The following is a 23,688-nucleotide window of genomic DNA, read 5'->3' as shown; positions in this document are numbered from 1 at the left end:
GTACCGTCCAGGAAAACCTATCATGCACAATGCAGGTAGGGGTAGAGGAAGGAAGAAAACGAAAAAAATTTATGGGTCATCAAGGAATTAAAGATGGAAGAAAAATATGAAGTTGAAGAGCCATATTCAATGCGGACAAAAGTGATAACGAAAGCACAAGTTGAACAAGATAATTATCCCCCTTGTTAACAAACTTTCGTCAAGCTATATGACGTTAAACGAGCGCTTACTGGAAGGCAACCCAGTCCAATTTTTTTTATTGTTTTATTACTTTTGTTGGTTTTATTTTCAAAATAATGTTTTCTTGCAGGAAGTCTTGTCCAAGCGAGTTAAATCTCACTCAAGCGAGAAATTTTTTAAAAGAGGGGTGCTCTCGGGAGTTATCTCGCTCGACCGAGTATAACGTCGAAAATTCTCTCTCAACCGAGAAAAACGTTGAAAAAAATGAATTTCCTGTAGAGAATCTCGCTCAAGCGAGATTTTTTTGAAAAAAAAAACTGAATAATGTAACTAACTTGCATATTATCACAAGAGATAAAATATCTCTTTATCTTCAGAATAATATGATAACAAATTTTGTACTGGACAAAGCGCTTAGGGCTCAGGGCTCGGTGGTCGGATCTCGGTGCATGGTAGAGGTAGGTCAGCTCGATTGTTAGACCAGCAAATTGGGTCATGAGTTTGACCCAGTTTTATTGGTAAGCCCGTTGTGGCATAATTAAGATAAACTTATTATATGTTAGTATAAGGCTACTAGTAAAGGGTATTTTTGAATCTAAGGGTACGTATAGTACATGTGGTGCCTAGGTCAAGTAAATGTTAAACTTAAGTACATGTGTTCTAGAGCACATAGTGATTAAGTTGCACGCATGAAAAAAGATAATGTTGCATCATGAGTAGGGTGCCCACGTAAGCAGAATATTCACCTGATGTTTGGGGCATGAATTGGTGCCCTACTGGCAGGTGGTTGTTCTATTATTATTTTATGCTTTCTTTAGAGATAAGATTCTTTTCTGTTGTAGCACCTTGAGAGAAGGTTCCCATAAACATAATGTTTTCCTGTTGAGTATGATTTCAGTTGAGATTAGATTCTCATGAGAGAAAGTTGTTACAAAAGATAAGCTATAAAAGGGACTTGAGACCCCCGGTAAAGGTACGTTGTTTCTGAGACTACAACTAAATACTTCTTAAATTCTAGTAAGCCCTTACTGACTTGATTGTCAGAGTGCAATCAACAGGTAGGGTCTCCTCTGTTTTAACGGAGCTACGTTCCAGAACTACAAGAGATAGGATAGATTCCTGAAGATACAAACGGAGTTAGAGCTTGTCACCGGAGTCAACAGCCGGACAAGTCAACCGGCAAGAACATATTTAAACAATAACAATTATATCTTTCATCTTTAGAATAATATGATAACAGATAAAATATCTCTTTATCTTTTATCTTAACTACCTTTTCTGGGCTGACCAACATTTGGGTCGAGCTCACGACCCACCTATTGGGCCCAAACACCGAGCTGACCTCCCCCAAATACTTGGATCAAGGTTCTGAGCACTCCTGTCCAGTACAAAAACCATGTTCTGATTACCACATGATGTGAGTTGATTTTAGGATTGCACATTTTATGGATTGCACTTTTGTTTATGATTTTTGGATTAACAATTATGGTGAGAAACCCAAAGAAGATTCTCACTAGACACGAACTTAATAAAGTGGTTAAGTAAGTGTGAATGTTCAATTTTAGAGGACAAGGAGAAAAGCATAAATATAGAGTGATGATGATGAGGTGCGAAATTGAAGAACAAAAAGAAACAAATATAATAGATGACCGAATTGTAAAGAGGAGAAAAATATAAAATGGAATGGAAAGAAAAAAAAAGATGAAGAGATTAAGAGATGCTTATAGAAATATGAATCATGCCACTTGGAGAGGGAGGTGTTAGAAAAGATGGCTTTAAACTAGAGGGGGGGTGAATTGTTTAAAGGGGTTTTCGCAAACTTTTCAAAGCTAGAATGAACTTATTTCAGAAACCAATTGATTCAGCAATTCAGTTAGCCAAAACAGCAAGCAAAATTGTAATACTAGAAAAAACAATCGGTTGTTTCTTCGAAACAATCAGTTGTTTATACCAGCAAACAACAAACAAACTGAATTTAAAGAGTTAGGGATAGAGAGATTGTACACAGTTGTTTATACTGGTTCACTCCAAACTAGAGCTACATCCAGTCTTCTCAGAAACCCTGAGGATATCCACTAAGCAATCACCACTTGATCACTTACACCACAACCAAGAGAATGACCTTGAACACCTCAAGAAACACACTCTCCTTGGCCAACACTAAGATTGTTGATCTTGAACACCTCAAGAACACACAGCCAATCTCAGCAAAACACACACACGAATTGTTCAGCAGTTTACAAAGATTACACTTGTTACAGATGAAAATCTGAAATCAATACAAGCAGAATCCTATTCAGCACCTTGATCAATCTCTCAACTCTTAAGCAATCTCAGAACTCTTTTAAAAACTCTTTTATCAAAACTATTTTTAAGATCCTTAGAACATTAAAACAGTTTTTCAGAATATATCTAAGAATATAGTTTGTTATCAAATCTTAACAAACTCTTAATTGCATTTAAAACAGATTGGTCAAAGCATTTAATGACTGGAGCGTATTCAGTTAAAGCATTTAAAGCTCAGTCAAAGAAAACAGTTTTTCTGTTATGGTTTTAAAACAAACAATCGATTGTTTCCTTGAATCAATCGGTTGTTTTGTTACTTAACAAAATTCACCATTCAAAAACAGTTTTCAAACTTTCTCGAAACACCTGAGTGTAAACAATCGGTTGTTTCAACTTAGTTTGAAAAACATTTTGCTTTGATAAAATTGAGATGCTAATTGCTTTGAGATTTAATCTAAGGGTTGATTACAACATTGAACTACCCCAGAACAAAGCTTAAACCAGCACAGCAGCATCAAGCAAAGTAGAGGCTTCATCATCCTTCAAAGGATTTGGATTCTTCAAAACATTGAACACCACATGGTTCAACAGGAGGAGACTCTAAGATAAGTGGTGAAGAACCACCATTTGAAGTGCACAAACACCCAAGATAAGACCCAAAATTCTAGAGTACTCAAACTCACTAAACACTCCTGCAGAGTTTCTTTTCTATTCAAAATTCAATGTGTGCAATACATGAGACAAGACACTATATTTATAGGAGAGAGTATCTTGGAGAATAAGAAAGAGGGGTAGGGGTGTCATTTGTAAGAAGCCTTCAATAAGGTAGGTAAAAGAAACCCTAAACCAAGAAGCCCTTGTCATGAAAGGTGGGTTTGGCACATACCCAAATTACTAAGCACACCCTACTCAAATTACTAAGCACACCCTACTCTAGTTTATTCTTCTATTTTGAACCCTCAAAGTGAGCCTAATTTATTTACAAACATTTTTGTCTTGTAAGAAAACCAGAAGAAAGGAAATCTAATGCTCTGGTATATGCCCAGTTCTTCTTCTGCTAAGATCCTTCCAATATTTGGTGGGGTCTTGTCTTGTAAGTTGAGATGACGGATCAAAGTGTGAAATGCCTTTTGTGTCCTTGGTCATTTGTTTGGCTAATTGGGTTGTATCACTTTACAAGGCAAGTAGCTGAGCCAAAATTTAAAAGTAGTTGTGTTAGGAGAGTTCGTGGTGCTTGTAGCTTTATCTCATGTCCCAAGATATATTTGAATGTTGATGTTTGGCACAATTCTTCTTGAAGACATATGTAGAAAGAAATCTCTGAAAAGTAGACTTAAGCTTCAGGAATTTTCAGTGATCTTGTTTTGGCTTGAAGTCTGCATTGAGCTTATATCTAATGTTTTTTCACTTCTTTATCAAACATTTTTTTTTATCTTTGTAATGCTCATTTTGTCTAACATACATCAATTATTGTCTAATGCTTCATTCTTCAACGGACAAATGACGTTGTTGATAAGCATTCTTTATTGTCTGATAGACAATGCACTAGTATGATATGATTTTCGTGTTCACATACATAACTTTATGCTTTGTTGTTTTAAGTACTTAATCAAAACTACATGTTTAACTTTTTTCTTAACAATCTCACTAGTGTTATATAATTATGAAAATGATGAAAGTCAATCTTAAAAAAGTAAAAAACAAATAAAGAGAATAAAAAGAGAAAATTTTAGAGAGATATTTTTCAAAATGTATAACACTCAAAATAAATAAAAATTTCTACCTTTATACATTTCAAAATCATGTCTACTAATCAGAAAATGGGATCTAACATTCAATTTGCTATGCAAAGGACAACATTTCTTTTGAACACCCATTATAGTACTAACAATACTATATTGAGCATACAAACTCATAATAGATTGGTGCCCTTTGTCATAATCATTATGAAAATTTGTAATGAGTCTAATATCAATTGTTAATCATGTCATTACCCCAGGTCAAAAGTTGTGATTGATAGTCAATACACAATTCTTTTCTACTTGAGAGTATACCAACCTAAACATCACAATTTTTATTTTTATTTTTATAAGCTTTCATGTTAGGCATCACTATGCAACTTGACATCTCAGCTAGGCTGACACCTCAAGTAATAACAATCATCTGCTATCACATGAAAAAATTATTATTAAAAAAAGAAAAAAGAAAGAAAATACAAAAAATAAATATAGGGGATTAGACCAAAACCCATATGTTAACAAAAACGATACTTAGGTAGATTATACCTATTTGTAAAGAATTCTAAGAGTGAAATGCTTCTCTACGAATAAATCCAAAATTAGCCAATTTATCAGCACACGCATTCTCTTCACGAAAAATATGAGTAACCCTAAACCTGATTTTCCACAGTAATTAAGACAAGTATTTCATCGATTACAAAGCATCCACAGAACATTATTCCTGACAATAAATGCAGCACAAACTAAGGCAGAATCACATTCAAGCCATACATTAGTAAGCCCTATCTTTTGAGCTTCCTCCATTGCATGTATAACTCCATAAAACTCAACAACCATAATAGTCTAAACTTCAAGAAACGTGAGAAAGCACCCATACTCCCACGGAAAATATCTCCACAAGTAGCAAGACCAGGATATCCGCTAGCAGCCCCATCAATATTAATTTTAACTCAGTCTGGTGAAGGAAACTCTCATCTAACAGGAAGAAGACGAAGAACTTTACCAGTACGAATATTAGTACAAAAAAACTTAATCACGTTGAAATCCAACATATCATTCTTCATTGAAGCTTTAGACGGATTTCCCACTGGACAAGTTAAATCTTTAATTATCAAAATAACCTTAGAAATATCAATCTTATCCTAAAATTTAGCTTAACCTAAACATCAGGATTCGACATAAGACAATTGATATCATTCGACAATACTCTGAATTTTTAAAGTTAATTTTAATATAGATTACTTTAGAATATATATGTATATATTTATTTTAGGAATTTATTTTATTTAGAAGTTTAAGTATTTAAATAATATTTTTTTAACTCATGTACATGAGTTAAGATTCACAAGCTATTAACAAATTAAATATAAAGTTATAATATTATTAGGCTAAACCATTTTTCTTGCTTTATTTTTTAACTATGAGAATAAATTATTCTGCAATACAATGAGTTACTTTATCCTAAAAGATAATTAATAAAAAATTCGAAAGAGATAACATCACTTATTCAAATTTAATTTGATTATTAGTGTTTTCATAAAATAAATATAATTATCAAACATTTCAAATTTTATTATATGCATTCATGAAATTTTTTACAATTATGCGTAAAATTGGTGATTGTATTACACAAGGTCCGAGACCCGTAATACCTCGTGAGGTTGAGACCTCCTTGATCGTACACAGTTAAACACATTAATGACAAATTAAACGAGAATTAGAAATAACACCGTACAAAATATCAGAACATTAATCATGAAAATTGTGTTTTACAGGCTACAAACATAGAGGTCCAAATCTGATAAATAGGTTGACCAGCATCATGCCAATGTATGCATTAAATGTATGCATTAATTAAGTATTTATTACAACCCAAAATCGAACACTAACTTGATTGTCAGAGGTCATTTTGCAGGTACTTCTCTAGAATTTCAATTGAGACCCTCGAATAAACGACACTGGCACATAGCAGGAACGAGGAGACTTTCTTGGCCCAAACAGGAATAGTGACTATGTAATTTTAGATCTTTAACAAATGTGTAGTATCATCTATTAAATATATTCTCTATATGTGTTTTGATTTTTTTTTTAAATTGATATATTTAATATGACCCTTGATACTTATATCATGGATGATTTATTTTTAAAATAATAATGTGTTAACATTAAGTTTTTTGTGGTAGAATCTCTCATTCACGGTCAATTCCACCATTATATATGTTTGTTTTTTCAGTTTCCCTCCATTGGTTGTGTATTGATTTCTACAATCTATAAATTGTCACCTTCTTTATTACATACATAGTAAGACTTGATTCTAGAGAGTGTTATGAGAAGAATAAAAAAGCAAGAAGATTAGTTTTAATTTAGAAGATGAAACTCTTATTTGTTGTCTTAGGAATGTGTGTTGTTGCTTCACCTTGTGTGTGGGGTAGAATGGAACTTGATGCAGGTCTAAGATTCAATGTTATTGACTATGGTGCCATGGGCAATGGTGAAACTGATGATTCCCAAGTATGTTTTTCAGTTTTCCTTTTCTTCTACACGCCTATATAAATATCTAATTAACACCATATGTTAATTCTTGAAAGATTTAATCCCTAAATTAATTCTCTCTCTCTCTCTCTAATTAACACCATATGTTAATTCTTGAAAGATTTAATCCCTAATATATATATATATATATATATATATATATATATATATATATATATATATATATATCCATGCACATACTATTTTTCGGTATAGTAGATAAAAAATATGATAATCTTGAGGACTTGTTTTTACTTGTATAATTTTATATAAACAATGATATTGCTTCAATGCATACTATTTTCTTATTCTTTATATTATATATATATATATATATATATATATATATATATATATATCACAAATGTAATAAGCCTTCAGTGTTTATATGACTAATTAAGTTTAGTTAGATAAAAAAAGGTTATACTAATTAGCTGTAGCTAGTCTATACCAACTCACAAATTTCCTCTACTAAGGTATAATTTTTATAACTTAATTATGTTATTACTCTTAAAATTTAAGATAAATCAAGTTTTAGTTTCTTAAAATTTGTAAAAGTTTATTTGAATCTCTTATATTTGAAAAAAAAAATAATCTATAAACACTAGTTATTGAGAGGGTTAAAATGATTTTAAAATTGCTTTTAACCTTTTAAATTTAGAATTTAAGGATTAACATTTTATTTTTCCTTTAACTGAACAAAATCTAATTATGTCAAATTTGAGGAGTCAAATCATAACTAAAGCATTTTTTTACTCTACGCTAATTTTATATAATTACTTGATATCTCGTTATGTTTTATTTATTTTTTAATTTGTAGCGTTTAATTGATGTTTAAGGACATTTTGAAGATAATTATTTTTAATGAATAGAAAGTGTCTTTTCACTTGGTATTCAAAGACAAGCACTCAAAACGTTCATTTACAAATGAATTTGTAACCTGGCTTTACACCTTCACTTTATTTATGATTAGTATTATATTATTTTCAATTAAACAACAATTGTTAAAAAAGATTCGACTTTTAAAGCAAATTTGAGTTACCCTTTACTTAATTAGAGCCAAAGCCTTTTACAAAACTTTTGAAGTTAATTTTTTTTGTATGTGATTTTTTATTTGGACTTTTGATACATGGAAAAAGTAGTACTTTTTTTTCTACTAACTTAGAATTTCTCTTATATTTGATATGATTTAAAACTATTTGGTTTGTTAGGCTTTTCTGAAAGCATGGACTGACGCATGTAATGCAAGTTATGGCACTCCAACACTTCTCATACCCGAAGAGAAAACTTTCATGTTGCAGCCTCTCTTGTTCAGTGGTCCCTGCAATCCTGCAATCGTTCACATTAAGGTTATTAGTATTTTTAATCTCTCATATTTTATAATCTTTTCAAAAAAACTAAAGAATGGAAAAATGAAGCATTTTAAACTTTAAATAAAATGTTAAAAGAGTTGTCAAACTTTTAATTGTATGCTTATATAATTTAAAATAAATAAATAAAGTATTTAAGTCCATGTAAATACTTCAGATACCGATGTTGGTTTTTTGGGTAGGGTTTTCTCACTTTAAGGTTCTTCTGCTTCAACCATAAAAGAGAGTTGTGCTTGTGGACGGTATAGGAAGTCCACTTCTGGTTAGTGTATATGGGTTGGGATACCCCAGAAGTATTCTCTTTAATTTTATTAAAAAAATCATTGAATTCAGCTTCTGAATTGAGCGCACGAAGCAATTGCCATAGTAGCCTTATGCGTGGGCCTTTGTAAAAGTAATTTACTTCATCCAAACAAAGTGAAAACTTGAATCTGTATGTTTTTTACCAATTTAATAATAGTAACAACTCAGTCCCATACTCAAAATTTCCATGAGATCACCTAACATGAACATGTGGTCGGATTTTGAGAGATTTAAATTTTATAGGACAAAATAAAAATAATTTGATGATGAAAAAACTTCAATTTATAAGGAATATTTGTGTTTAAGAAATCCTAGTTCAAGTCACATTTAATTTAAATGGTTCTTTTATCACCTTCAAAACTCATTCATTATGAACCTTCATATCTTTGTACCATTCTAATAAATGATACTAATGAAACTCATCAATTAAAATAATATGCAAAGATTTGATTTTAGATAACAACTAAATCTGATTCTACTTATTTTACTTATTTTGAGTGGTACATTGATTTTGTGGTTGTATGTTTTCGATTAAATGAGTTTATACAAGGTTATTCCTTTAACTGGAGTATTTGTTGTTTTAAATTTATAAGGATTAAATAGGTTAAGTTTTGAAGACATGTTGTTTATGATTATGTATAAGGGTTGAGTTATCCGTGGTTTTCATATTAATTTTTTTTTTTACCAATAAAAAAAAATAACACAAAGGTAGAATTGACTAGAACAAAGAAGAAATAAAATCACAAACAATACAAAGTCACCAAAAGAAAAAATAACACTAAACAATTGATATTGTAACTCCAAAACCCAAAAATGAAAACATTACATCAACTTTTTAGAACAACGTCATGTAAAATCATTTCATGCGATAGTTGCATGGAAAGTTGGCAAAAAAACACAAAATACTTCTCTGTATACTGACAAAACATTGGATACTAACACATAAAAGCGATTTTTGTCCAAATGGCGTAATATTTCCTGAAATGGTAAAAAAATATTTATTTTAAAATTAAACAAGTCGTATTTATAATGTAGGACTTCATGTATACACAGTTATCAAGTACGATTTTAGTTAGACACAGTTATCATGTACTACTTTAGTTATATCAAATTCTACTAATTAAATTGTATTTCATATTCACAATTTGACAATTTTAAAATAAATAAAAAATTTATCCATGTTAGATCATTAGAAAAAAAAAACCCATAAAACCTTCATCTGATATATACTTATTCTGATAAGAATGGATATAAATGTGTTACTTATCTTGGCTTGGTAGCTTAAGGGAACCATTACAGCCCCAAAGAAGATTAAGGGTTGGAAACTGGGAAAAGGTACTCGGAAGGCATGGATCCGTTTCAGGCGTATAAATGGTCTTGTTATTCGTGGAGGGGGACAAATTGATGGCCAAGGTGCTCCATGGTGGAAATCCTATTTCAACACTGAAATTAACAGACCAACTGTAAGTTGGAGAACACACATCACTCACTAACTACATCACCAATCAGTATTTGGATTCAAATTAATTGTGTTATAGTGGCTTGATATGATATGTGCATGCAGGCTCTACATTTTAGTGAATGCAACAATCTATTCCTCAGCGGATTGACTCACATCAACAGCCCCAAAAATCATATCAGCCTAAACAGATGCAATGGATCCTTCATCTCCAAACTTCATTTTATTGCACCAGATCAAAGTCCCAACACTGATGGGATTGATATCTCCTATTCATCCAACATCCTCATCAAGAATTCTAAGATGGAAACTGGTAAATGATACATAACTCTTCATCTTTTATTCCATGCTTATTTTTTCTCAAAAATATGTATAATGAGAAAGTTTGTCTATATTAATTAAATTAAACATTATTTTAGTTATTTAAAAAATTAATGGTATTTAAATTAATAGTATTGATTTTTATTATTAATAAATAATTTATAAATTAATATTTAATTAATTATCAAAATTTTAGTTACCAATTAATTAGATTTTAAGATTGGTAGATAAAATTTTAGTAATTAATTAGATTATAATTTAAAAATTATTTTTTATTGATAGAAACTACTTTAAATACCAATAATTTTTTAATCTATAAAAATAGTATCTAATTTAATTAATATTATAATTAATTATTTTTTATTTTTAAAATTAATTTTTATCTAATAATTTTCTTCATATGTTTATGTTTTTTTAAGAGGTCACTCTAATGCTATTTGAATTGAAAAAAGAAAATAAATTAAATTATTAATTCAGCTAATAATAGTTAGAAATGAATTCCTTATTTCAAATTTTAACTTGACAATCTTATATAAGAAAAACTGCGAGTAACAGAATTTTACATTGACTGAAAATTGTTATAACACAAATTTTTATGTTTATTTCTTCTGTAGTGATTAATTTTAACCAAATACAACTATTAAGCGTGTTAGTAGCACATTCTCATCTTATGTTCTTTCATAGCTTTTGCGATGAGAAATTCTATCATACAACTAAATTAAGCAACCTTTTTCTAGAATTAAATGAATATTAAACAGAAAAAAAAGTGAGATATGAAGAATAATAGAAAGAAAATGCAATATTATTTGGTTGATGAGGTTTTATATATTTTTATTGTTTACTAAAGGAGATGATTGCATTGCCATTAACCATGGATCCAGCTTCATCAGCATAATTGGTGTTTATTGTGGACCTGGACATGGCATCAGGTAAGTTGAAGTAAATTTGCAGTTCCACATTATAATCAAAGTTATTAGGTCAATATTATGAGACTATATGGGATGCATGTAGTATTGGGAGCTTAGGAAAAAATGGAGCTCATCAAACAGTAGAAGAGATATACGTACGAAATTGCACCTTCAATAGAACCACAAATGGAGCTAGAATCAAGACATGGATAGTAAGGATAACAAGTTTCTCTATATATTTGTTCTAAAAAATTAAGCAAATTATAAATGAGATTAAATAAGTTTGATGTTTTGTGTTCCTTAAATCAGGGAGGACAAGGATATGCAAGGAAGATCACATTTAAGGATATTGTACTTGTTGAAACTACAAACCCTGTAATTATTGATCAACAATACAACCCATATGATAGTGTTGAAGCAGTGAGGGTGAGTGATGTTAGTTATCACAATGTGAGGGGAACCTCAAGTTCTGCGCATGCAATCAAACTGCACTGTGACAAAAACATAGGTTGCACCAACATTGTATTGAAGGGGATTAACATAACTACCATTGCTGGAAAGAAAACTTATGCATCATGCAAAAATGTAAAAGGGGTGTGCTCTTTCTGTAATCCCCATGTGCCATGCCTTTCTCACTCCTGAATGATCAAATTTATGTGATCACTGTCTCAGTGTTTTATTATTTTTTCTGCTATGTAATGAATTCTTGATCGAATATTGCAAATGCTACAAACTCTACCATTGGGATTTAGTACCTAAGTTTTCATTTATGAAATACATATATATTTGAGATTGAGGCACATAATATTAATAATCTGTAAAGTCACATACATACATAAAGTAGATTGAAAGGGAAAAAAGGTTAATTCCCTTTGATTGGACTCATGATATATGAGACACAAATGATAAAATAAAAATTCCAACAATTAGATTTTTGTAATTAGCCCTTGAGTTTGGTGAAAAAATGTCTCATTGTTGCCTTTGAATATGTGTATAATTTGTCCGCGTAAGAAGTAATAATTTGTCCCTAAAGACGGATAACGAACCTACAAGAAACAATTGAATTATCAATTATAAGATTTACTAAATAGAAAAAAAAAAGTTTGTTGGGAATTTGTTTAATGATTGCAAGAATTGTAAAGAAAGTAAGTTAAAGAGTTTGTTGGGGGTTCATCCTTCTTACACTTTTGTATTTTGAAAATCATAGTAATATTCTATCATTTGATTGATGTTGATGTCCATATAAAAATCATTTATATAGATTCCTCACATATAAAATTAGTAAGAGAGTTTCCTAAATATTGATTTCGTGCATATTTATAAAAACTCCTTAGCATTACGATTAGATGTTGATAGAAATTAACATTTCAAATATATTCCTGGCATTCAAATATGTTACTACAAAAAAAAGTGTATATTGTGGCGGTTTTTTTCGTATAAAGTGGCGTTTATAACCGCCACAATATACGCTTGTGGCGGTTTCCCAAACCGCCATAGAACTGGCCGCCACAAAGTTTAATGTGGCGGTTTTATGTTACCCGCCACAACACCCGCCACTTTAAACATAGTGTAAGTAGTGGCGGTTTTTATATGTAAGTAGTGTCAGTTATAACAGTCGCAATTTACAATCATTGAAGAAGATTCTGACACCATAATATTCGTAAGTAGTGGCGTTTTTAACTGACGTAATTTTAATACTGAATAAGTAAAATTTAACCACTTTTTTATAATCTGTTTTATACAATTATAAAATTTAACCACCACTTTTCTATAATCTTTTTTATAATCTGTTTTATACAATTATAAAATTTAACCACCATTTTTTCATAATAAAATAAAATAATGTATAAAGTTATAATCATCCATTCATTTCATTAAAAATTAAAGCACACATAATAATGTTCAAATGTTTATATGTAATTGAAAGTTAAAGCACACATAATAATGTTCAAAAGTTTAAAACACATAAAAAGTTCATACATCCCTAATCAAGTTTAAAATTCCAACACATAGTTGTTCAAAAGTTCATACATTCCTAGTCAAGTTTAAAATTAAAACACACATCTCTAATCAGTTTTGCTTCCGGCACTTGATCCTATTACTTGATTAGGTGATGGAGCACCACTTCCATAATCTGATGCCTGAAATAAATAATTTTAAGTTAATAAATTTGTATGTTTATAATTATAAAATAAAAGACACCAATAAATATTTAAATATATTAATACCTCATTGGTGGATGCATGAACCAAATTAGCTGCTATTGCAGCAAAATGTTCTGGAACGTCTTTTCTTGAAGCAATATAAGCAAGCAAAGTGTTCATTTGATTTTTCACAGTTGCAAGCTCATTTTCCATTTGAGTTATCTTGTCCTCCACATTTGATGAAGTTGAACTAGAGGAAGCATGGTTCATACCACTTAGCCTTGTTGTGGATCCTTTGAAAGCAAGGCTGGGACAAGCTCCATATGATAGCCCTCTAACTTGACTCGGATGCTCCTTACCAAATATGACACCAATTGGATCTTCTGGAGATATATTTGAACCACCTTTTGGATTTGTCAACATTAGTTCATCAATTTTTTCCTGGATAAAATTGAAAATATATCATGGCAGCAACAGTAAACATAATGAAATGGTTGAACTCTCAACTACAACATAGAATGAGGGTAAGGTATAAAAGAAACCATCCAAAGTTCATCCCAATTCTCTACAATTTTGATGACTGTGACTTAAAACCCAAAGAAGGTAAAAAGGTAAGAAAAAAAACTGAGAAATTAAAGGTAATAATTAAAGCATGCTATAAAAGAAAATATTGATTAATTTTAAAATTCCCTTGTGGTAAAAGGTTCTTTATACATGCACTCCATTATTAATTTCCCATAGCATGCTAAAATCTAGTGCGATTAATAACAGACCATGTGTTTGGTCATCAATCAATCTAGTGCTAAAATCTATATGATAGCATTCTCACTCATCAATCACTATCCAAATTAAGACCATGTGGTTGCTTATGCCAAGTCTTCAACGTAAATAGCAATGCCCTTGCATGGCTGTCCAAGTCATTCCCCAATGGAACCTTAAAGACAAAATCTGTAAAATCATACCCCTAAATATAGATGCACCTATTCATCTATAAATAACAATTACCCACCCCTGATTCCACTTAAGTCCATGCTATCATGGAAATATTGTGCCTGTCACCATCACATAAACTACCATTCATTTTTATCATTATAATTCTTATTATTATTACTATTTCTAGATTTCCTGCTTTTTCTTTTTCCTATCCACCACTTCCCATATCAATACATCATCATCAAAGCAGTCGAATATATTTCTATGATCAATACATCATCATCAAAGTAGTCCAAACACTTACCCCAATTTCCAGCGCCTCTTCATTCACATATATGCCATTTTTCCTCTTATGTGTGATCTTCCACATTTCAGCTCGTCCAATATTTTTACCAGTCTCAATTTTCTATATGTTCAACAATAATAATATAAGTATAATGTGGTGGAAATTGTAATATATTAAAATAAAGAGCACAATATAAGTAAACAAATACCAAATTATTTCTTCTTCTTGACAAAGACATAGCACCACCAGTGTGAGGAATAACTTGTCTCTTCCTTATATCTCTATTTCTATTACACATGTTCTACAAAGTGAAAATGAAATCAGTTTTGTGTAAACTTAAAGTAAGCTTATTAATAATAAAAAAACAGAGTTTACTATACCACTGTAGAAGGCCTCAAACGATAATCAACAAAAACAGCCCATTGTTCCATGTTTAATCCAGCTGGAACATTCTTGATGAGGTCACTTCTGCTCATAAGAGGGTCATAAAATTCATTCCAAAGCTTGCATCTATATTCCCTCCACAGTTTCCCAATTTTAAACATAACATCTCTTTTAGCCAAATCTTCATTTACTTTGAAACAAAATCGAGACTTCAAAAAAAGAAAAGAAGTTAGTCCAAATGTATTGAATAAAATTAAAGTTATTTCAATGTAAGTTATATTACCTTTAGTGCACTCTCCCACACTGTATCCTTGTAAGTATCTGGAAAAGTTGGCCACTTTTCAAAACTAATAGGGAACAATACATGATTTGCTGCTAGCTGTCCACAAACTCCAGCAAGTAAACCAGATGCTTCTCCAATTGGTTGAAAATTGTCATCATAGTTCACCACCACACGTAATCCGGTAGGTAAGTTATGACTAACTCCTTTAGTTTTTGACTAACTCCTTCGCCATCTATAAAAAATCCAAATACATTATTTCATGTGCAGTGAAACTTATTACATGTAAAGAAAAAAAAAACAAAAGATTTTACCTATAGCATCAACAAACCAATAGTGGTTTGATTGCCTTGATTTTCTTGGTTGCACTCTTTCAGGTTCAGACTCAGAAGTTGGTTGTGCTGGTGCAGATTCAGAAGTTGCTGGAGGTACAGATTCAAATGATTCAAGATTTTCAGATTCAGTCTGTGGTTGTGGAACTTGTGAAGCTTGTGATTGTGGAACTTGTGAAGTTTGTGATTGTGTAGGTTGTGAGGTTTGTTGATGAATAGATTGAGAAGCTTGTGGTAGTGGAGATCCAAATGGACTTGCAGAAGTAGTTCTTGTCTGGTCCTGTGTAGTAGAAGGCGTAGCATTAATGTTTACATAGTTGGCCACAGATTTGTCTGAACCAGCAACTGACTTAAGCAAGTTCTTGATCCTTTTAGGTTTAGGCATATCTGCACATAAAAATGAAGTAATCAACAACATAATTTAAATTTGAAGATATATTAAAAGTGGAGATATATTAAAAGCTTCATACATGCACATAGTAGATGAATGAACATATTAATAGTGCAGCTGAACCAAGGTTATTATTACTCTGACATTGAGTCATTTTCATGAAGTTCATCATCATTGTTGTCCTCATTTAGTAATTCATCATCTTCATCCTCCCTAAATAATGCCAATTGGTCAGAGTTGCTGAAAAATTCATGTAAGTCTTGTTGTGGACACGGTTCTACTTCACAAACTTCACCATCTCCTTCTCCCATATCATACAAGTCTCGTGGTTTCAAATGGACAGCAATTGACCATTCCTTATTCACCTCATCATCTATATAATATACCATTCCAGCTTGTGAAGCTTCAATGTATGGATCATGCTCCTCACGATCTCCCGTGTGAATTAACCTTGAAAAATTAATACAAGTGAAACCCCAAGGATCCTTCCTCAACCCACAGTCCCTTGTGGTGTCAGCCCATTTACATTTGAACAAGATAACCTTAAAATGACCATAGTAATTAAGCTCAATTATATCTTCTAATTTTCCATAATATGCCAAATTTGCTTGTCTAATATTTTGATCCACACCACTTACAACACATGATGTTGAAGAAGTTAAGAACACTCCACAGTTTTGGGTTTTTAAGTCATGTTCTCGACTTTCAGTTCTAAATTTGAAACCATTTACATTAAAGGCAGAAATTCTTCTAGCATGTGTTGTTGGACCTTGAGCTAGATACTTAAGATCATTTGCAACTGTACTTGAAATGTCTGTGTTATTAATCTACAAAAATAATGCTTGTTGTCAGTATATCTTTGAAATTGACATTTTTAACTTGTAAAAACATATTGTACCTACCCTTTGAGGAAACCAATTCATGAAATCCTTATTGACAATCTTTTCTAGCTCTGTATTTGGAATTCTTCTCCCTCTAGACCTTCTTCGTAAATGTTGTCTAAATTCCCTAAGAAAAAATTTAAACCAATATATTACTAATAATTCCATAAAGGACAACTTTTCAACATAATTAGATTTATATTGAGTGTTAATACTCACTCAATGTAAGGTTGAACTTGAGGGCAATTAAATAACACATATCGATGTGCTTGCGTTCTCTCAATAGTTGACATCTCAAAAGTTGAAGCAGCACTTACAACTCTACCAATTGGTGGAAATAGGGTATTCAATTCTGAAATATTTGTGTTGAAAGAGTCATCTACACGTGAAGGTCTATTAGTTCTTGTTTTCATCCCTTCCATATATTGAGAACAAAAGGTCAAAACCTCTTCAGCTAGGTATCCTTCAGCAATAGAACCTTCAGGAATAGAACCTTCAGGTTGTGCCTTGTTTCGAACATACGATTTTAAGTGTCCCAAATACCTATAAAATTCTTTCGCAATTAGAATAATCAAACTTTGAACTTAAAAAAAGTACAAAGGTTCGCAGGAAATTAAATCCTACATTTCTTCTATGGCTTGTCAGGTTCCACAACATCATCAATATAATAAAATTCATAAGATGCCAATTTACAAACACTGTCTTTCTGCCAGATTTTCATTTTTATCAATGAATTAGATACATTTAATATCTAAAGATTAAATGTTTTATATTTATTATATAGTAAAAGACTAGATTTAGTTTTGGTTAACCTTTAAATGTACTTTTGTTTTTTTTTTAATGGACTAATTACTTAACCAATTCTTTATTTATCATTAGCATCACCATTCTATACATATAAAATAACTTATTAGTGGACAAAAGGTAATCACACGTCATTACCCCCATTGGATTTACATTTCAAAGTGGAAATGAAAAAGTCGCATGAAAACGAAAAAAATTTCCTACTTCACATTTGCAAGAGACAAATTCACTAAAGAGGTACCATCAAGCTAGTAGCCATTTTTCAATTAAGCTGACACATGTATTAAAAATATGGAGCTATAGCTAGCATGTTCAATTAAGCTGACAGTAATATTATTCATATATCACTCATATTTTATATTTTTTGTAAGGAAAAAGGACAGAGAAAAAAAACACATTCTTCCTTTCTATTTTCTCTGTCATGAACCTGAGGTTTAAAATAAATTTTCAAAAAAAGAAAGCGTATAAAAGAACATTATTGTGTGTGTGATAATAAGCATAAAAGTGAGGAAACTGAAACTCACTCTACCATGCCACCAATTGAAACTCACTCTACCATGCCACCGCTCTCTCAAATTCCACCTTCTTCTTTTCTTCACCCTTCAACCATTGCAGAATGCTGATTTTCCAAAGAAGTCCTGATTCACAAAATGATTCAGATTAGTGCATAACATACAATAACCGCCTTACACACTATATTGATAGCTTATATTAAAAGAGTAGGGATATGAATTTGTCTCACTTGTGGCCAATCAATTAATCTGTCATTACCATGACATTCCTTAAGCACCAAAATACACTTGATGGACCTTCACTAGGAGCACCATCCAGCAGCCACCTGTAACAGAGCCGCATGTAAAGCATAAAGTTAAAAATGATATAAGGCATGAAGTTACACCGCATGTAACAGAACCGATCCTAGTCACCTGCTGGCCACCCAAGAACCAAACCTTAGCTCCATCCAAATGGCTCAAAAGAGCACATCATCAGCCTCAACCACTTAGCTTGGTTACCACATAACAGAATTGCTTCCTACACTTGGCTAGGCAACTAATAGATTACCACAGGGACGCTGCTCTAGAATCAGAAAAAAGATCCTCCCTATGGTACATGCATTATCATGTACCATCTGAAACACTAGGACATGTGGTAGCACCACTCCTCAACCATTACGTACCTTATCATGCCACGCGACTTCTTAAATCCAAAATTATATCCAAGGACTACGATTGTATGCAAATACAATTTAGTCAAAACTTTCTAGTGGTTGTGAAGGAGGATAATGAATACAACGCTTCTCTTTTGACCAATCATTCTTTATCATATAAAGTGGTAAGCACAAATCAAAATGACAGTAACCAAAGTAACAGTTTTAAAAATCACTTCTTACAATAATTAAGAAATAATCTTTATATCTTTTTGTTGGTTAGTAATATAACATTTTACAATGATAATGGATGTTTATCAAAGTTACCTAATCGTGGAACTTATCATCAGTACCATTCAAGGGGAAGTTAATTTATGTTTAACCACTTGACCGATGCATGAACTACAATAACAGCTGAGAGAAAATACTTAAGGGCTGGAGCTGTAGCAAGTAATGGAAAAGGTCGGCATCCAGAACCAGAACTGTAAATTGAATAAAAAAAATGTCAATGACTTGTTCAAAAAACGAGGTTTCGATGAAGAGTTTCTTGGCTCCAGGCCCCGTAAACCCCACATTGGACTCAACTCCATGCCTTTCAATTGAATCCGAAGAGAGTACATGCACAAATTCCACACAATCTTTTGTTTAACAATATCTTTTGTGGCTCATAGATGAAAGAAGATCCGGTAGCATACATTTAAGGTTTTCATAGCACGGGGAAGTAAAATTAACAAAGCTGTATTGTCAAGGGACTACCTGAATTAGTGATTTGTTTTCGAATGCTGCTTAATCCACTTAGAAGCTAGTTGATGCAAGTTCTTCTCTGACCCTAAACTTCTTCTCTCAGCAACAAATTCCTACCATCACATTAGGGTTTCGTGAAAGGACAAAGGTGTTAGGGTTTCATGTAAGTGTGAAGCTAGATGGAAGTGTTTCATTTCGTGTGAAGCAGAGAAAGAAATGTTAGGTTTCGTTTTGTGTGAAGAGGCTTAGGGGTCTGGTGCAGAGAGAGAGAAGAAACGTTAGGGTGTGGAGCAGAGAGAGGGAAGAGGTGTTAGGGCTTGGTTTCCAAATTCAAAAAAAAAAAAATTAAAAGTAAGTTTTAAAAAAAAAAATCCAATTTTCAAGTGAAAGCAAGTTTTAAAAAAAATGAATAATAAAAAATGGTGTATGGAGGAAAAAAACTGGAATTTTTTTTTTTAAGGATAATTGCGACAGTTAAAAATGACATATTATACTGAAATGACGTATTATACAAAGATAATTGTGGCGGTTAGTCAAATGCCATATTATACTGAAAATTGTGGCGGTTATTAATAACCGCCATAATAAAACCGCCATATTTTACACTGTTTTTTGTAGTGAAACATTGTTATTTGAGTCAAAAACTTATAGATACTTTTTATTCAAATCTAAGGATCTTGGTCATGGTAAACAAACATTACAAAAACTTATACAATATCAATCATCAATCAAGAATAGAATATTATATTTAAATATCACCTCAATACATAAGAGTTTGAACATATTACTCCTAATCCCAAAGGGTGGAATTAGTCACTCATGTTAGCCATTACAAGCATGGAAAGCAAGAAAAGAAGATTCAAGATGTTTCTCCTTGACGGCTGCCTCCTTTAGAATTTTCTAACACCTTCTATTCTCCCAATTGATGTCTAGGGTTGTTGCCCATGCCTACTATTTAACCTAGTTGGTCTTGGACATAGTGACTTCTTGCCTGGGCGTGATTGGGTTGGGTGAGTTGGACAAAAATAGGTCAAACGTCTCTAAAGTGATCTCGCTTGGGCGAGATTGGGCTCTCTTGGGTGAGATCCTCTATGAGCTTCTAGCTTGGGCGAGTTTGGGTGAGTGTTTATAGCGTTCCAACTTTCTCCTTTTATCTTGTATATTCTTCTTTTGCCCTTTCATCTCCATTCTTCCCTAAAATCCTGAAATTAATACAAATTTGGAAATAAACCGTTTTTATTCATATTATAATAAAAAAAATGTAAAAATGTTTAAATTCATAAATTAGGGGTTATATTATAGTTATTTTATCAATTAATATCCAGAAATGCATGTATTTTAATATGAAATATTACTGAAATATGACACTTATCAACCGTATGTGTGCTCTTGATACCACTTTATGGATGAACTTCATCCTTTGTTGAAGTGCTTTGACTGAATGGAGAGCAGAATGAATTGCAGCGAAAAGATATTGAACAAATGAAGGAGTGGAACCGATGTTGGTTGAAGGACTTCACACGGAAGCAAGGTGAAGAATAACTTCTTTTTATAAGAACCCTAGGTTAGGGTATTGAACCCTAATAAGAGTGAAAATGGGACTTTGAGAAAGTGTTGGAAGTCAATTTCTGCAAAGTTTCTCTACACATTCAAGTCTAAAAATTACATGATAAAAGTCACTTATTTATAGGCATATGAAGGGGAAAGTAGCTTGCAAGTGAAGTTATCTTAATCGTAGCTTGTATGGGAAGTTAGGGTTAAGATTTGAGCCTTGTCGCTCAAGGTTCTACAAACCCTAGCTTGCCATGCAAGTTAGGGTTTGTAGAAGTATTCCTTGTACCTTTAGCTTTCTAGGTTTAGGGTTTTCATTCTATTATAATTTGTGACCCAAAATACAAGGTCTAAGAAAAAGGCAAACCCTAGTCTAATTTTCTACATATATTCTTATACAAAGCTTCAAAGTTGAATATTTGTTGTGTCTTTGAGTCTATGCTCTGAACCTTCTTTTGTAGTGGCTTCCTTTATGTGGATGGTCCTCTATCATTACATCTTAATAGATTCAAGGAACTATCCATGTGCACTCCTTAATTTCAAGGGATCGTCATGTGTTAATCTTAGTTAAGTGGTGTTAACTCTTGATTACAAGGTTAACTCTATTTTTTTGTCCATTGCTCTTCTATGACAAAATTCTCTCCTATATATATAAATATCTCCTATTGAGTTGAAGTTAAACCTTGTATTTGATGAATACAATCCTCATGAAGTTTGAATACATGATTTCTATTAAGTAGTGTGTGTGTTATTTGTATGTATTTTCTTTCTTGTGATTGATTTGATCCTTAGTTTTGCAAAAGAAAAGCGTTAGAATTTGTTTTGCTCAAACAATAATTTTAATTGATTAAAAATATAATTAAATCTTTTAAAGTGTTTGTATTTGAAGTCTTAAAGGACTACAATGAATATTTTAATCAGTTAAATTATTGAGTTAATTTGTTAAAATTACTTAAAACCTTAATTGGTTATGACAAAGTGTTTTTAATTTGTAAAAACAATGTTTTAATAGGTTGAAATCACTTAAATTCTTAAAATATTTTATATTTCTAGAAAGTTGAAATTGTTAGAATTAATGGCCTAAATAAGGGGGTGAATTGTTTGTCAAAAGATTTTCGAAAAGATTGGATAAGAATGAAGTTTTAACAACAATCACAAAAGAAGTAATCAAGGAAGCCAATCAAACAAGGTAAAAGAAACTGTTTGTAGAATTTCAATCAGTTGAAACTTCGTTTTAACCGGTTATTTATGGCAGCAACAATAACAAAATCAAATCAAATAGTTTATAAGGAGTGAGAGAGAGAGAGAGAGAGATTACACATCCAATTTATACTGGTTCACTCAACCCTAAGCTACATCCAGTCCCCATAACAACCACTGGGTTTCCACTAGTAACCAATCACAGATTACAATACACAACACCACAAAGAGATGATCTTGATACCACAAGAACCACTCACCCTCTTTGTCTTCACACAACCTTAGTCAAAACACTCTCTGACCTTACAGGGTTTACACACTTCACAATTACAGAAAAAGAAACTATTACAAGAATCATATAGGAACAGATTACACCTAAATTTACAGGAATCACAAAGCTCCTAAGATCAGACCTTGAACCAATGCATAGCTACTTAGCAATCTTGCAAAACTTTGATTTGAATCTATTCTCAAAAACAGTTTCAATCTCACTTTCTGTGTATATTTGTTGCTTTTGAAATTCATAGAGAAACCATATTTATAGCTCTTAAAACTAGATGTTTTATGCAGTCAATCATGTGCCAAAACAGTTTTAATCCAACTGAAAAACAGATTAACAGGTTTTTGAAAAGTTGTTATGAAATGTGACAATCATTCGGTTGAAATGTCGTTTTAATCGGTTGAATTGGTTATGACTGTTAGTCAACCAAGTCAAAAACAGTTTTGAAAACCTTCAACCAAGCTAAGTGACAAACAACCAATTATATCGTGGTTTCAATCGGTTTTTTTCTCTTTGCTTAGAAAAACACTTTTCTCTTTCAAAATAGATTGAACCAGCTTGTGCAAAGGACTGAGAATGCTCTGTAGAAGAATTCTAAACACCCTAGAACTAAGCTTCAAACAAAAACATTAAAGCATCAACCCTTCACTCCAAATTTGGATCATCAAAGCTTCCATGTTCTACAATCTCCCCCTATTAGATGGTGACAAATCCTTGGGATGCTTTTTGGAATGTTCTTGTTTAGAATCTTGTTTAACCTGCATTCACAAGAAAGCATAGAAATACAGGATAATTTATTCCAGTTAATCAGACACCACAAACTAGTTTCCACTAGGTGATTCTTAGTGAGAAACATCAGTCAAATCAATGTGAGAAACCAGTCAAACATGCATAGGTGCAGCACAGAAAACACAATCGATTATTTCGCAGGAATAACCGATTAAAATATGTATCAGGGTTTTAAATCAAATTAAAAACCAGTTATAGAAATGTTCAATCAAAAGTGCAAAACAAAAATAAGTGCATATATTATAACATTACAACCCAAAGCTCACTTCTCCCCTTATTTGTCTTCACAAATAGAAAGATAGAAGGATTAAAAAACAACATAAAAGAAAAGAAATTGTTCAGAAAATTAAACCAGCAATTTAAATGAAGGCCCTGGGCTTGCTTCAGTCATTCCTTCCATATTGCAGGTCAAGGAGTTGGTTCTGAACCTCTTTAATTTGTTCA

At 31.8% G+C, this 23,688-nt stretch overlaps 2 protein-coding genes across 5 annotated transcripts; one reads left to right on the top strand and one right to left on the bottom strand.

Moving 5' to 3' along the window:
- The first annotated feature begins 6,454 nt into the window (after nt 1-6,454).
- On the top strand, nt 6,455-11,852 carry LOC137827130 (putative polygalacturonase At3g15720). The gene is made up of 7 exons (XM_068633348.2): nt 6,455-6,716; nt 7,949-8,086; nt 9,691-9,873; nt 9,975-10,182; nt 11,038-11,119; nt 11,202-11,310; nt 11,408-11,852. Exons 1-7 carry the CDS (start codon nt 6,576-6,578, stop codon nt 11,738-11,740), a joined length of 1,194 nt encoding a protein of 397 aa, XP_068489449.1. The 5' UTR covers nt 6,455-6,575; the 3' UTR covers nt 11,741-11,852.
- Nucleotides 11,853-12,997: 1,145 nt separating this feature from the next.
- Nucleotides 12,998-19,756, bottom strand: LOC137826582 (uncharacterized). Of its 4 annotated transcripts, none has more exons than XM_068632595.2 (10): nt 19,437-19,756; nt 18,276-18,371; nt 18,058-18,171; nt 15,440-15,844; nt 15,129-15,360; nt 14,842-15,054; nt 14,670-14,762; nt 14,480-14,581; nt 13,327-13,683; nt 12,998-13,239 (listed from the first exon to the last, which is right to left on the bottom strand). In XM_068632595.2, the coding sequence occupies exons 6-10, from the start codon at nt 15,004-15,006 to the stop codon at nt 13,165-13,167; spliced, it is 792 nt and encodes a 263-aa protein (XP_068488696.2). In that variant the 5' UTR covers nt 15,007-15,054; nt 15,129-15,360; nt 15,440-15,844; nt 18,058-18,171; nt 18,276-18,371; nt 19,437-19,756; the 3' UTR covers nt 12,998-13,164. The 4 variants fall into 4 exon arrangements, 2 of the variants coding, with proteins under 2 accessions (XP_068488696.2, XP_090150793.1); XM_090294667.1 differs by lacking the exons at nt 18,058-18,171; nt 18,276-18,371; nt 19,437-19,756 and adding exons at nt 15,928-16,675; nt 16,751-16,856; nt 16,949-17,272; XR_011083537.2 differs by lacking the exons at nt 12,998-13,239; nt 13,327-13,683; nt 14,480-14,581; ... (1 more) ...; nt 14,842-15,054; nt 15,129-15,360 and adding exons at nt 15,928-16,675; nt 16,751-16,856; nt 16,949-17,272 and having other exon boundaries at nt 15,780-15,844; nt 19,437-19,732.
- Between the last annotated feature and the right edge of the window lie 3,932 nt (nt 19,757-23,688).

This window comes from Phaseolus vulgaris, chromosome 8 (genome assembly GCF_051622355.1).
Source record: "Phaseolus vulgaris cultivar YP4 chromosome 8, ASM5162235v1, whole genome shotgun sequence".
NCBI lineage: Eukaryota > Viridiplantae > Streptophyta > Magnoliopsida > Fabales > Fabaceae > Phaseolus > Phaseolus vulgaris.
Note: the sequence above shows the minus strand (reverse complement) of the source record. Positions and strands in the feature narration are given on the sequence as shown.

Bases quoted from the DNA above. Each gene is read 5' to 3' on its own strand.
- LOC137827130 (XM_068633348.2), top strand. From the start codon at position 6,576: ATGAAACTCTTATTTGTTGTCTTAGGAATGTGTGTTGTTGCTTCACCT. The intron at 8,087-9,690 runs GTTATTAGTATT...TTGGCTTGGTAG, and splicing joins CTGCAATCGTTCACATTAAG to CTTAAGGGAACCATTACAGC. The intron at 9,874-9,974 runs GTAAGTTGGAGA...ATGTGCATGCAG, and splicing joins CTGAAATTAACAGACCAACT to GCTCTACATTTTAGTGAATG.
- LOC137826582 (XM_068632595.2), bottom strand. From the start codon at position 15,006: ATGTTTAAAATTGGGAAACTGTGGAGGGAATATAGATGCAAGCTTTGG. The intron at 14,763-14,841 runs GTATAGTAAACT...TTCACTTTGTAG, and splicing joins GTTTGAGGCCTTCTACAGTG to AACATGTGTAATAGAAATAG. The intron at 14,582-14,669 runs GTATTTGTTTAC...TTGAACATATAG, and splicing joins CAAGAAGAAGAAATAATTTG to AAAATTGAGACTGGTAAAAA.